This window comes from Aythya marila (assembly GCF_965140915.1).
Source record: "Aythya marila genome assembly, chromosome: 2".
Classification (NCBI taxonomy): Eukaryota; Metazoa; Chordata; class Aves; order Anseriformes; family Anatidae; genus Aythya; species Aythya marila.
In genome coordinates this window covers 98,365,685-98,381,032 of record NC_139043.1, presented here as the reverse complement: position 1 = coordinate 98,381,032, position 15,348 = coordinate 98,365,685, and the positions used below count along the sequence as shown (strand labels likewise).

General features: G+C 36.6%; 1 protein-coding gene across 4 annotated transcripts in view; it reads left to right on the top strand.

The window, feature by feature from the left end:
* The window catches only part of SOCS6 (suppressor of cytokine signaling 6), a 31,223-nt gene extending 19,374 nt beyond the window's left edge, over positions 1-11,849 (top strand). For all 4 annotated transcript variants that reach the window (XM_082752230.1, XM_082752227.1, XM_082752228.1 and 1 more), the window contains one exon: positions 5,733-11,849. In XM_082752230.1, the coding sequence (XP_082608356.1) occupies positions 5,858-7,462 (1,605 nt within the window). In that variant the 5' untranslated portion in view covers positions 5,733-5,857 and the 3' untranslated portion in view covers positions 7,463-11,849. The remainder of the gene's footprint in view (positions 1-5,732) is intronic.
* The last annotated feature ends 3,499 nt before the right edge of the window (positions 11,850-15,348 follow it).

Sequence of the window (15,348 nt, the reverse complement as noted above, 5' to 3'; positions counted from 1 at the left end):
GGAATCTTGTAGCTATGGGTGCAAAACAAAAACAATTAAAAACAAGTTTAATGCTCAACTGTTTCCCTTTATGGAAATAAATAAGCAGATTAACATTTCTTTTAGGGAAGTGTAAGTTACCTGAAGCAGCATTGATTAATAGTCTAAAGCCATGTATTGTGATGGTATTTTTAATAAAAACCTTTTTGTGACAATTCTTTGCTCAGTACTGAGTTGCTGTATATTTCTAATACGATGGGCTTTGTCACAGCTCTTAAAAGTTAATGCTGTTTTACTTTGATAGTAGTGTGTTCTGACAGCGTTTTTCATGGTATTTGTCTTGGGAAATGAGTGTATCTAACCTGGAAGTGTGAAACAGATAAGAAATGAATAAAGGCCATATAAATATAAATAATCACTTTTGGTTAGTATACTTTTGCATACAATGCATTAAGATAGGTAGGTATTTGACTGTAATTCATTGCAACCATTTTGTAGCATCAGACTGAAACTCCTCTGAAATGTTTTGAATATTCCAATTAGATTTGCACCGACTGGTATTTTTAGCTTTCATAACTTTTCATAAATCCAGCGCCACTGTAATAACAATGTGATCATGTGACTGGCTCTTCAGATAAGCATCCTGTAAAGCTTTTGGCTTTAAGTCTGTTCATTAGTAGTTCATGTTTGTGACTATATGTGTTTTTTGTCGCTTTAATATGAGGCATTCAAACTTAGTTTTGATTATTTTTATTAGGAGAAAAGGGAGCGTGGTACTTGCCAGATAGTAATCTAGTTGTCCTGACGCTTCTTGTCAGGAGGCCTGTGTTTAATCAATCTGCATAGTTTTAAGGATTCTGAGATGAATTTGGGATGAAAGTTAATAAGCCAAAATTTTATTCTGACTCTTCAATCTGTGTTAACATTTCATTCTCTTCCTGAATCTGATTAATGTTCTTCTGCTTTAAATCGCAGTGTTCCAAGTATTTCTGCTTACAGTCATCAAGCTTTGGAATTGCATTAACATCCTTCAGAGTCTTTTTATAGTTACAAATACCTGCCAGAAGACTTTCCAGAGGTGTCTGTAGTTAGGCTTTTTAAATGCACTGTACAGCAGATGGCACTGGAAGAGCACATCTGTGGGAGACTTCATTGGTGCCATAACTCTTACAAAATGCTAGTGAAGCTGTTGCAGTGCTAAGAGTTGTGATGAAATTCAGCAGCTCATTTTAATGTATTCCAGGAAGGAATGCATGCTGAGCTCTTCTGTTTCAGCTCTTATAGATGCAGACAATGAAAAATTTTATACTTGCAAGTACATGAGTGTATCTTACATTGAGGACTGTTTATAAAGTGTGTTTAAACACATTATGTAATGCAGAATCACTGTGTTTTTTTGTTGTCACTTCTTAAAGTATATGCAAAGGAGAGCGTCTGGATTGATTGGATTATTTGACTTCAAAGTATTTCTGCTTTTTCCTGTCTTAAATAAAAAAATATGTAAGAGATGTTGTAGTGTACAGTGATTCCCATTTATATAAGACTTACTTAGAGGCTTGCTAGGTGTGTTCCGTTTGCTTCAGAGAACTTTAACCAGGACGGTCATTCACTATATTTTATGGTCTTTTCCTGGATGAATGGGCTGGACTTCTGGGTGTATGCATACTATATCTGGTTTATATTTGACCCGCAAGTTCTTATTATTCTTTATATGAAAGGAAACACTACTTGTATACTTGTAACAAGCATTTAGATGGTCAGACATTTAGCTTGATTAAAAATACTGGCTGGTAAGGTAGGCTGACAGATACAGAACACTTTCTTCTCAAGCATACTCAGTAGTCACTCTCAAACTGCAACATTTACATTTCTGCATATATGCTGCTATAGAGATTTATCTGTTGAGTTTATTTTTGGATACTGGATTTTCATTTGTAAGAACACATTTAGATACAGATAGACTAGTATGTGATAAAAACGCGTTCTTTCAAATGATTCATATTTTTGTCTAGTTATGGCTAAACCTAAAGAAATAGGTTCTTTTAGCCAATTTTTTAAACAGTTCTAATTCTCCAGAACCACTCCAATCAAAAAAATTGGTGAATTGGACAGCCATGTTCCCTCTCTAGTCAGCAATGTGATTGTTCATTTATTTTCCCCTTGCTTAGAAGGCAGATTTGACTTTGTTTTTTACTTGGTTTTTCAGGGTTAGGAATTGCAAACAGTTTGATATATTTCCCACAAGGATGTGGGAGTGAACGTATTTCATAAAATGGAAATAATTTCAATTTGTGGATGTCAGTCAGAAACAGTTTGAGAACAACGTGGATTTTAAAAGTGGGGTTAATGTGACGCTTCCAAGACTTCTGATATTGCATACACAAGGGCACTTCATCAAATGAAGACATCTGTGACTTAACTCCATCAGTGTAGGAACTGAATAAAATCCCAAAGTTATATTTTTTTACTCATATAACTAAATGAATGTATAAAATAAGATGAAAAGAGTACTGTAAATTGCAAAGATGCCAAAATCCAAGTGGTTTAGGAATAGAAGGTCAACAAGGCATTTCAAGTTTGCTTTTAATTGACATGTAACTCTATCTGCATATGTAGCTTTTTGTTAATTACTGTATGTTTATTAGTTCTGATACCCCAGCTTTCAGGCATACAAAAAATCTGAAATGTTCAGTGTATTTGTGGTGTTTTGACACTGCTGAACAGCTGAACTCCTCCATACCGCTCTCTCACTCCCAAGGAGCAGGAGGAGAAAATATGGTGGAAAAAGCTCAAGGGCGGAGATAAGGAGAGGGAGATTGTTTTGCTCAAGACAGTAACTGGTGAGCAGACTCAGCATAGGGAGTTCAATGTAACTTATTGCCTGCCACTAGCAGACTAGAGCAGTACGAAATCAAAATCCAACTAAAATCTTTCTTCCCCCCATCCACCCTCTTCTATCTCCTCCTCCTGAGCTGTGCAAGGAAATGGGGAATGGGGGCTGCGGTAGTCCCTAATGCTTTGTCTCAGCCACTCCTTCATGGTCACTTTTCTGCCCTTGCTCCAGCATGGGTCTCCCAACACAGGGTCCATCCCCCAGGAGCAAACTGTTCTAGCACAGGTCCCCCATGGGCGGCAGCTCCCCCCAGACCCCCTGCTCCTGCGTGGGCTCCTCTCCACGGGCTGCAGCTCCGGCCCGGGGCCTGCTCCTGCGGGGGCTCTCCATGGGCCGCAGCCTCCTCCAGGCCACATCCACCTGCTCCACCGGGGGCTCCTCCATGGGCTGCAGCGTGGAGATCTACTCCATGTGGGACCCATGGGCTGCAGGGGGACAGCCTGCTCCACCAGGGGCCTCTCCACAGGCCGCAGGGAAACTGCTGCTCTGTGCCTAGAGCATCTCCTGCCCTCCTACTACAATGACCTTGGGGTCTGCAGGGGTGCTTCTCACTCCTCACTCTACCAGCTGCTGCTGTCCAGCCGTTTTTTTTTTCCCCATCCTTAAATCTGCTCTCCAGGGGGCCCAACCAGCGTTTCTCACAGGCTCAGCTGTGGCCAAGCAGCGGGTCCCTTTGGAGCTGACTGAAACTGTCAGCCCTTTTCTAACATGGGGCAGCTGCTGGATTCTTCTCACAGAGGCCACCCCTGCAGCCCGCTGCTACCAAAGCCTTGCCACTTAAACCCAATAAAGTATTCTACTCATGTTTGTTTTTCAGTACTTTCATAATTTCTAGTTCTTCCAAACATACGAAGCTCATATTAAACAGGTATTTTAAAACATGAATTTTCATGGTTCTGCGTGTATCCATCTTAAGAAAATGAAAATTAGCGTCCTGCTCTCTGGAAATACATATTCATATCACTATATTCCCTTTGAATTTTGTAACAGAAATGTTTTTTAAGGTATCAGGACTCCTCATACCCTAAGAGTTTTGTTACAATGTTGAAAATAAGTAGTAGTGAACTTCTAATAAAGTACTGGTCTTTTTTTTTTTTTTTTTTTTTTAATTTAAGATTCTATTATTTCTTTATAGCAAGGATTGAGTCTTAGTCCCTTGTTTGTTTGTTTCCTGAACAAGCTTTTGTGATTTTTTTTCTGATGGCATGTAAATTAGTTTACAGGCAAAAAGGAAAACGTTTAGTACTCCCCATTGAAAGAAAGTAAAGGAGATGTAGTGCCATTTAGCTTGGTAATCAAAAAGGAAGTGGGATGAACTGCAGATATTCCAAAGATGGACTAGGGGAATGTCAGAGGTTATGGCTGAGACAGAACAGGTTTCCGAAGCACAGTTGGTGGAGAGGACAAGGATACAAATCCACGTTAATCAAGCTTTTGCATTTCTGCAGTTTATGAGAACAGTGTTCAGCACCCTAGCAGCAGGCCTTTACTTCTTTTTTTCTTTTTTTTTTTTTTTTTTTTCCCCAAGGTATTTTGAAGTTCAGAATCCTTAGATTCCCTTCATTGTCTTTATTTAGTTTTGGATATGATCCTTTAGCCTTTGTGTTCTTAAGGTCCACAGAAGTTGGGCTGGATCAGAATAGTAATCAGTGGACTGCTGCTTGAGTGTACTAATTATTTCCCTTACATTTTTTAACATAGTTTTTGAACAGTTACTTAAGAAAAAACACGTTCGGTTGATTAAAAATGTTTCTATTCACTTTACTGTGTTCCTGTGTTGTGTGTATTATGATATCATGAGAGAAGTGGGAAGTGCACATCTCTTGCTCTATCCCCAAGGGTGCAAATACTTTTTTTTTTTTTTTTTTTTTTTTTTTTGAATGATTCTTGGTCTCTTCCAGCTTGCCATACGTTGCCCAGAGCCAGGCTTACTGTTGCAGTTTGTTCTGTTTGTAAAGGTATTTCTGCCATGGAAGTAGAGAATAGCTTCCCGCTCTCTCCTCTTTCCCTTGTTGTTCTTCCCTTCTCTGTGCAGAGCTGCTTGCTTTGATAGGTCTGAGCAACACCAAAGAAAAACAAGCTGAAAACTCAAGTTCAGGGGAGGGGCAGGGGGGTACATGACTCTAGAAGATGCCAGGTTGTCTGGGATGCAGTTATCTGGGAATTGAAGAGATTTGTCCACGTAGCCTTAGCAGAAGTACTAGAGAAAGAAAACCAGCAGTAGTATAAATAGGCAAGGGAAGCCAGTTATGTGGCTTCCTTTATGTCTAAAACAAAATTTGGAAATAATTTTTCTTTCATAGAAGTTTAGGAGGGGACTTCCATTGTTTGCTCTAAATAGATGTTATTTTGCTGTTTATTTCCCTCAGTTTTCTTTGACTAGAGTTAATTTTCTTATAATTATATATGATAATCGCTCAGCTGTCCTGTGTAAAGAAGGTATGACCATGGCTGATCACAGTTTTACCTGTATGTAGAAAACATGTTGGGTAGAGTATCTTAGTTTTATGTTTTCTAGTTATTTTTGTGGGGGGCTTTTTTAGATGCCTTCTGAAAAAGAGGGGTGTTTCTTTGCTTGGAAATTTTGCATACGTGCATTAAATATATGTGCATGTGATGTGTGTGTATTAAAAATAGTATAGTAAAAGCTGAATAAATTGTGTAGATCAAGGCTCTAGTAGCACATTCACTTTTTAAGCCTCATTGATTTCCAAGTCAGCTCTCTATATTTACTTTTATTTGATGCTCATTACTTAAGTACTTCAGTTTTTGTTTTGTTTGGAGGAAAAAGAAAACACCCTTATGGGTAATTTTTCAAATATTTCTTTTGTGAAGTTAATTGTATTTTATTTGCTTCCAGGAAATGGCTCTTGAAGTTAAATGAGGCTGGATAAAACACGTAAATGAAGCAGAAGCTGCTCTGCGTGTGTTAGGGCTATATCACCACGAGCACTGCTGATCAGCCAGACTTGGTAACTTGTCATAATGAAGAAAATTAGTCTCAAAACAATTCGCAAGTCCTTTAACTTAAATAAAAGTAAAGATGAAAGTGACTTTGTAGTGGTTCAGCAGCCATCGTTAAGTGAATTTGGAAAAGATGACTCCTTGTTTGGCAGCTGCTATGGTAAAGATTTGGCTAGCTGTGAAGTCAATAGTGAAGATGAAAAAGGAGGCAAAAATAGATCAAAAAGTGAAAGCTTAATGGGTACGTTAAAAAGGAGGCTTTCAGCAAAACAAAAGCAGAAAGGCAAAGGCAGCACACCATCTGTAAGCTCTGCAGATGATGACACCTTTTCTTCCTCATCTGCTCCAATAACCTTCAAAGATGTGCGAGCTCAAAGACCTCTGAGATCCACTTCCCTCCGTAATCACCATTACAGTCCAACTCCGTGGCCCCTTCGACCTACAAATTCAGAAGAGACTTGCATCAAAATGGAAGTCAAAGTCAAGGCTTTGGTCCATTCTTCTAATCCAAGCCCAGCACTGAATGGCGTTCGAAAGGACTTCCATGACTTGCAGTCAGATAACGTGTTCCAGGAACAAAACAATGCATTAAAAAATACAGAATCTCAGAATGGGGACTTGCATCTTCATATTGACGAACATGTGCCTGTAGTTATTGGATTAATGCCTCAGGACTACATTCAGTATACTGTGCCTTTAGATGAGGGAATGTATCCTTTGGAAGGATCACGTAGTTACTGTCTGGATAGTTCCTCACCCATGGAAGTTTCAACTGTTTCTTCTCAGGTGGGGGGAAACTCTTTCCATGAAGAAGAGAGTCAAGTGGATCAGGATGTAGTCGTTGCACCAGACATCTTTGTGGACCAGGCGGTGAATGGTTTGTTGATTGGTACCACAGGAGTCATGTTGCAAAGCCCAAGAGTTAATCACAGCGATGTCCCTCCACTCTCACCTTTGCTACCTCCAATGCAGAATAATCAAATCCAAAGGAACTTTAATGGATTGAATGGCACAGATGCCCATGTGGCTGAAAGTATGCGCTGCCATTTGAATTTTGATCCTAACACTGCCCCTGGAGTTGGAAGAGTTTATGATTCTGTACAGAACAGTGGCCCTATGGTTGTGACAAGTCTAACGGAAGAACTGAAAAAACTTGCAAAACAAGGGTGGTACTGGGGCCCCATTACGCGTTGGGAGGCAGAGGGAAAATTAGCTAATGTGCCTGATGGCTCGTTTCTTGTTCGAGATAGTTCTGATGATCGTTACCTTTTAAGTTTGAGTTTTCGTTCACACGGAAAAACGCTTCACACTAGAATTGAACATTCAAACGGTAGGTTTAGCTTTTATGAACAACCAGATGTGGAGGGGCATACATCTATAGTTGATCTAATTGAACATTCAATCAGGGACTCTGAAAATGGAGCTTTCTGCTATTCGAGATCCCGATTGCCTGGATCTGCAACTTATCCAGTGAGACTAACAAATCCAGTATCTCGGTTTATGCAGGTGCGTTCTTTACAATACCTGTGTCGTTTTGTAATACGTCAGTACACCAGAATAGACCTGATTCAGAAACTGCCTTTGCCAAACAAAATGAAGGATTATTTACAGGAAAAGCACTACTGAAAGCTTATGGGAATCTTGCATCTTGCACTTTGGGAACAACAACAACAAAAAGAGATTGAATTACAGTTTACAGACTTTCATTATTATCAAAATCTTTTGCTGCCATAACAATTTCATTTTTTGTGTGTTAAAGAAAATTAATGCATTTGGATTTATGTTTGTTTTTGGGTTTTTGTGTATTTTGGGGGGCTTTTTTTTTTTTTTTTTAAAGAATGATCTCAAGTTTATTTTTAGAAGTGTGAAATAGCTATCTTTCATCAATGTGCAGATTAATCACAATGTGAATGATCAAATTCTCCTTAATTTCCCCCAAGTCCTTTGCTGCTATCCACTGTGATTTTTATGCATTGAAAGCACATTTCATGTGTATTCAACCATAAGTAAAAGTCAAATGAAACTTGTTGAATGGATTTTTTTTTTCTTTAAAATAACCAGTTTGAAAAAGATGATCATGGATAAAAACATATAGGTATTCTAAACTAAAGAATTTACATCTATGCTAACAATGATTTCCTAGTATCTTAATTATAAATTTCTACAGAGATATGCCCTAATGTAAAATTTAAAGAGTTGTGGGATAAGAACATGGTTATGCAGCATATCTTTCAAAACAAACAAAGAAACCACAAAACCAACAAAAATAACTACAACAACAAAACAACAAAATAAAACAACAACAAAAAATAAAACAACAACAACAAAAGTAAAACAAAAACACCTTTCTCTTAAGCCTTGTATTGTCTGTACACTACTTTGTGTTTGAGAAGGTTGGTTCAGCTTTCTTATTGTCTCAGTATTTTGTCCTTCTAAAAATGGCCTTTAAAAGAGAAGTCTGTGAGAGTCAGTGCTTTGCACCTGTAAGAAAATTGCAGTATCATTGCAACTGCAGGATCATGTCAAATATTACCTTTTTAAAATGCCATCAGTTAAATAAATGAACACCTGCCAGGTACTCTCTTTGTCATTTTCCCTCCTGCCTCCCCTTGAGAAGAAGAAGAAAAAGAAGGGAAAATTGAAAATAAATAAAAAGGGGGGGAACAAAAACGAAACAAAAAAGCCTGAATTTGTAGGAAGACTCTAGGAATTATTATTATGGAAATACAAATTACTAAGCCATTTCAGGGATTGGGTAAAACTTCTAATAGGAGGATTTCTACAATTTATTCAAAGTACTTGGGATTTCAGTATTTTCAATTTTTCTGCATTTTTCACTTCTGAAATGCAGCAATACTCTAATGTCCTTTGGATCATTTATTCCTTTTTGGATCTTCTTTGGGGAGGAAGGAATAGGACTAATGATATTTTGGATGGAAGATGCTTAAAATGAATCTCCAATTCTATTCTCATAGTCTCTGAAATTATGGGGAAGAGAGGTTTGGATTGACTGTAGAAAGTGTTTCAGTTAACTGTTGTGAAATACGTTTTGACATATGAAATATTGAAACAAGTAAATGTTTATGATATCTGTCAAAGATTTTGGCATTTGAAAAGCTTACAGTTATTCTGACCTTCAGGAAAAAAAAAAAAAAGGACTTTTATTTGGGAGTACAGGTAATATTTTCTTCATGCAAGGTTAATCCATGTCATTTTTTTTTCCCCTCTCCATGATTCTGTCCCTTTTATGATTTACTAGTTGTTGCTACCTTGCTAACTGGCATGGGAGGAAGGCTTACTCTGCCTTCCTATGCCCCTGGATTTGTGTTTTAGAATGTCATCTTCCAAATCTGTGGTAGGAGCTGCTAGTTAGTAAACATCAGTATAGAAAGGGCTGTTGATACAGCTTTCTTATTTAGGTCATTTTATTCTCTTTGTTTTTTATTTTCTAGCCTTTTGTCCCCTAAGTGAGTGTTAGTAATGAATACAGTATTGCTGCAAGGTGGTGCAATAGCACTACATCTTGGGTTGCCTGAATTGATAGACAAAATTTATATTTTTTTAATTTATTTTTTGACCATAATGTTTAGCAAAAAATAAAAAAAAAAAAATCAAAGGTAGATAAAGGCTGCCTTTGCTTTTAAGGGAGGGAGAATAAGGATTTCTTTAGTCTGATAAAGTTTTAAACTTAAAAGAAAAAAAAAAGTAGAACTGTCTATATATGTAATTTGTTGTCTCTGCCATTGAGATACATGTATGCAAGTGTGAATTTTGTTTTCTTTTTTCCCCTCTATTTACCCCCACCCCCCGGTGAATCAGAATCACTAACTTTATTCAAAAAAGGCACAATAATCTATAGTATGGTACAGTGTTCTGATTCTGTCTGTGGGGAGGAAAATTAAAATCATTTTTATAGATTTCAGACTCATACTTGGAAGAAAACCTCTGGCATTTTCTTCACTTTAAAAATTCTTTCCCTGTACAAGCTGGAGGACCTATGCATTCTACAGAACCTTTGAAAGATTACAGTATATTAAATATTTTCTTTGCTATTTAATACCATTATTGAATGCATTAAACTTATACTATGCCACTTGCATTAATTTAATTTAGCAGTTACTGTATTGAAACAGAAATATTTGAAGGTATAATATCCCAGTTTTATTGCTGAATTGAAAAACATTTAAGAACACATGCTAAATTTCTTGCCCATGCCTTTACAAATTTGTTTGTTCACTCATTACACGTTATTGCTTTTTGAAACTGTAGTTCAGCTATCTAGTTCTTGAATTGCCTTCCTTGCTGTGTTCTTCATTTGTGAACTTAATCAGGTCAACTTAGCATTGTCATCTCCCCCACTGCCCCCAGTAAAGCTTCCACAAAAGGAACACTTTAAAGTAGTGGAGGCCTAGGATGTGAGAACCATATAGCACTTTGATAAAAAATTGTGGTGATATTTCTACTAAGCTTGAAATACTTTAAATCAATAGTAAGTAGACAAAAATACTTATTTTTACAGGTTTCATTATTCAAAATCCCTCTGTTTTATACTGAGGTAACTGGCCAGCCAGGAGAAAGAACCCGGAAAAAATGACTTTGAAAGCATTAAGGATACTTACAATTTCTTACAATAATGATTAATATAGAAGAAACACAGTAACATTTAGTTATGAGACAATTTAGAAGTATTCAGAGAAAACATAAAAGTTGTGTTGACTTCGGCTTCATAAAAATTAGTGAAACAAAGTGTCCTTGGTAAACTAAAAGGAAAGTAATTGAAGATATTTTGGGAACCTTCGGAAGTACATGTAGGTACACTAGGAAAAAAAAAACAAAAAGGAAAATAATTGAAGATATTCTGGGAGCTTTTGGAAGTAGATACACTAGGAAAAAAGTTAACTGACTATAATCCTTACAGAGTAGAAAAATGACTATTTAATCAGCACAACAGTTTAAGGGTTCAGAAGGTATGCTTTTTATACAATTAAATTGTGAAACAATGTTTTTCCAAATGAGACTTTGAAATAAAACTTTTTTGAGCATCTGAAATAATTGAAGTTATTGATAACATTTCTGTTTTACCTATTAATTTGAAAAGTAAAACACCACCTTTGGACATATAGAAATAAATTTGCACATTTTTTTTTGTAGGTCAGTGTTATAAACAACTGAAAGTGATTTGTATTCTTTGATCTATTTGAAGGATATAGCACTTATCCTACTGTTGACATAGTGAATGCCATCTTTTGATAAAAATGTTTTTCTGTCAGAAGGATCAGAAATGCAATTATTAGTTAAACTCTGTTCTCCGATGAGCTGACTTCACATATTTTTTAAAGCCAATTTCTTTCTATGAATATTGACTGCTGGGCTAAGTGCAGTAATCTGTGCAGTTTTTTCTTGTGATGCATTTCATCTGTGTGAATACTGGAATTATAACTTTAAAACAGCATACCAGCAATATATGGGCTATGATTGTTGAGAAGTATTTCTCTGTTACTGAACTTTCAATTTCTGAGCTAAGCTATGGATAAATTTCATTTCTTTCAATCTTTTTATGACTGCAAAGAATAAAAACTAAAAGCATTCTTTTTAAATAAAAAATGGACAAGATGGTAGTTCATAATATTGGAAATGTGGCATCAATGTGTCTGGAAAACTCTAAATTCTACAAAGATGATGAAAAATTCTTAAAGAATTTTCTGTGACTACATGTTGGGTTAAAGAATTTTTATAGTGATGATGATGGAGTGCCATGAAGTTAATACTTGCAATCCAGATTGCTGTAGTTTACACTTTTCTCTGTTTCAGACCTGGTGTGTGCTATTTGTACTCAGCACGCCACAGAGTGAATTATCCAAAGTCCATTGATTTTAATGTGTTTTGATTTGTAAACAAAATTATAGTAATTTCTTGCACATTTTTGAAAAATAATTGTATAAGGATTTATGTATCTGCTTCTGGATACAGTGTGTAAATAAAAATTTCATTCACAAGAAGATTTGCGGAGTGTTCGTTCTATAACTGAATTAAGTTCTAAAACAAAACAAAACAAAACAAAACAACACTACTGAAAGACAATGTAGAATTTGGGCATCTTACATGTAAATTTAGATTTTGTTGGTTATAATTTAAACTGTTCCATATGTTCTTACCCCAGTTGATTGACTTTTCAAAACAAACTATTTCTATATACTAATTGTATTAATGCTTACTTTACAAAGCAAGAAGAAAATTTGCCAGAACACGATTTTTAAAAGATCAGCATGTATAATGTAACTTTTTGATGTATTTTTTTCTTAAAAAAAAAAAAAAGAAAAAACAACAAACAATATAGAATTCATAAAAGAAGTCTCCTTTTCCTCCAGATGTATGTCAAAGGTAATATTGCCTTCCTGTATGTTTTGAATTAGAATATAGTTCTTATTTAGTTCCAAAATAAGAAATAATATATGGTGTTGATCTTCAAATATTCACTTGATGCTTTTTAGATTCTAAAATTTGATTCTTGGATTTTAAACAAGGAGTGACATTTTAAAATCCGAAAAAATAATACAAATAAACCAGAAGATCAAGTGTTATGAATTCGTATGTTATGAAGGACTTTCACAGTTGCATATATGTTTTTAAAACAAACAAAAATACCGTGGTAGCAAGTAATTATTGTTCATATTGTCCACAGCTGATAACGTACTTTTTGAGTATTCTATCACTTAGGTCCTAAACCCAAATCCAGTAATAACCAGTTCTTGCCATCAAAGGGAAGACCCTTCTCCTCCCTGCTCTTGGGGCCAGTTTTACAGGCTCAGTACAGTGTGTGATTGCTCCCTGTCAAGAAGCTTGTTGGGATTCTGTTATTACTCCACACGTGCTCTTCTCTAATTTCATTCTATTGTTGACTCCAGTAAATTTGGCAAGAAAGAAACGCATTCTTAAATGTTTCACTGGTAAGTGCTGAAAGGAGTTAATTTTACAGCTGCCTATCATGATCCAAGCAGGGCTGAAATGTTTATAGTTAATATGCCTGTAATGCTATTTACTTCTGCTTCATGTTCACGTTCAGCTTAATAGCGGTAAGATTGAAAGAGAAATGCTAAAACACTGTGAGATGCAGAAAACTTGGTGTGTTATGTCTGATAATATAACAAGACCCAAAGGCAGAGCTTGGTGGGGCAGGAAGGTGAATTAAGTCATCCTCTGCAATCAAGAGAAGACCTCAGAGATTACGAAGCTGTAGAAAATGAGTATAAATCCTTAATATTTAGGAAGTAATGTTCCATTACTTCCCTCCAGCACACACAATTTGCTTGCAGTCTATGCCTCAGACCTATTCCTTTTTTCCCTTTTCAAACTCTGAGCTTCAGCCAAGCATTTCAGCATCTCTTGCTGCATTATTAAGCACATCTTTGGCTTTCTTGTCAAGGTAGTATCTAATACTTCTGGTGAAAGCAATGCAAAACAGAGATAGGATAATGTGGAAAGCAGAGAAAATAATTGTTTGTTTTGAGGTATGACTCAGAAGTAGGAAGTGTCCTGCCTCTGGAGTCTGGAGCCTGTGATCATCTTAGGCCAACTTGCCACATGCTGTCAGTAAACTACTGAAACTCAGACTGCGAGCTTTGAGGATAGCGCTTCTGAGGGCTCAGGGTAGGCAGAAACGGGCTTCAAAAATGAACTTAAAGGAGTGGTTTCTTGCTTAGAATGAGGGTGGAAAGAAAAATTAGACTTGTTTCAATTTCAGAATGTGAGAAGATGACTAAGCTTGGAAGAACGCAGGGGAAGGATGCGTGCTGGTGTCTGCACCGATCCTGACACTGACGATTCAAGTGTGTTTGGGCAGCTGTTACAGGGATGAGTTACCAGGCAGTGAAAGAGAGAGGACCTATAGCAAAGGTAGCCCAAGTTCTGTAAAACTAGGGAGCTACTGTGTCTGACATTATATGTGTGTTAGGTCTCCATCTGTTCTTCAAAACAAAATGCCTATCTAATTCTCTAAATTCTCACTCACAGCACTCTTTAGTTCTAATTTACATGTCTCTCTGATGTGAAATAGTGTTCTTGGCTGAGTCTGCTGCCATAAGGGCAGGATTATTTTAGTTTGGTTGGTTGGTTCTCTTTGGTTTTGTTTTCCTAAAGCAACCCTTGTCAGCTATACTTATTTAAATAGGAAATCTTGCTTAAATAAATGAAACAATTCAAATATGTTTGTCCAGAATTCTTGATGAAATATCTAGGGCACCTCTCATCATGTGATCAACATCATATCTATCTAATGATACACATGTTTTCAATGAAGAGAGAAAGGAAAACACCTGAATTTCTCAGATGATCGTTGGATGCTTCTGTGCTGGATCGTGGCTCATCAACCAAGGTGGTGGTATCTGGGCTTGAGATTTTTTGCAGTGCTGCTTGCCCACAGCCCACATTCAACACTCCAGCTTTACCCCAGCCCTCTGCTTCCACCATGTTTTGGAGCTTGTATGGATAGTCAATAAGTTTTTAATGTCTACTTCTACATCCCCAGATCTCCACTGAAAGCATACATTCTATTTTCTTTTAAATATCTTTCTTTCCTGGTTGTCTGCCCCATGTCCCTCAGAGAAGAAAGTAAAAACAACTACAGAACCATTGTCAAATGAAACTGTTTTAAACAGTTTCATTTTTAATTCAAGCTAGAAATAAAGTAATGGAAAGTTACCTGAACTGGTTTGTGCCAGTAGTGTTTTTTGAATCAGTCTTACCATACTGAAACATCTAAAAGTCTGAATTTCAAGACTTCATTGTATCACATTTTCTAAGATACTTTTATAGTTCCATGAGTGCGGAGTAAAGCTTGGAAAATGTTTAGATTAGAAAACCAAAAGTCTGAAATACATTCCATTATTATTAATTAATTAATTTATTTTGAATTTCTGACTGGAGGTGGTGGGGACACTAGCAAAACAAAAAATGAAAAGTGTTCCTTCTCAGGCTTGTAGCTTGCCAAACTGAAAACTTCTGTTCAGCTCTGTCAAACAGAGAAGATGTAATGGAAATTCTCTAATAGTAGACAGAAGCATGTACTTCCTGAAAAAAAAACACGAGCAATTGCTGCACAGGGTGGATTGCACTGCAGATGTGAGTTCTGATGTGCTTTCTGTCTACTCTGAGAGAGTTCACGGGATGTTTGACCTCTAATGCAGAATCACAGACTGGCTGAGGTGGGAGGGGACCTCTGGGGGTCATCTAGTCTGACTCCCTTGCAGTGCCTTCTAGAGCTCTGATACCAAAGTATACGTTCATGACAGACTTGCTCCCTTTTGTCACTTTTGTGATAATGACAATTTTTTTTGTTTGTTTCTTTGAATGAAGGAGTCAAAACCAAAACCAACTGAACAGACAAATAAAAAAAATTTGGAAGAATTCACAGGTTAGAAATTGTTCCTATCTCTTTATGTACAGTGGGAACTTTGGTATGATTACAGGTTGTAGAATGAAATTTCATATCGACATTAACATCTTCACACCAGTTA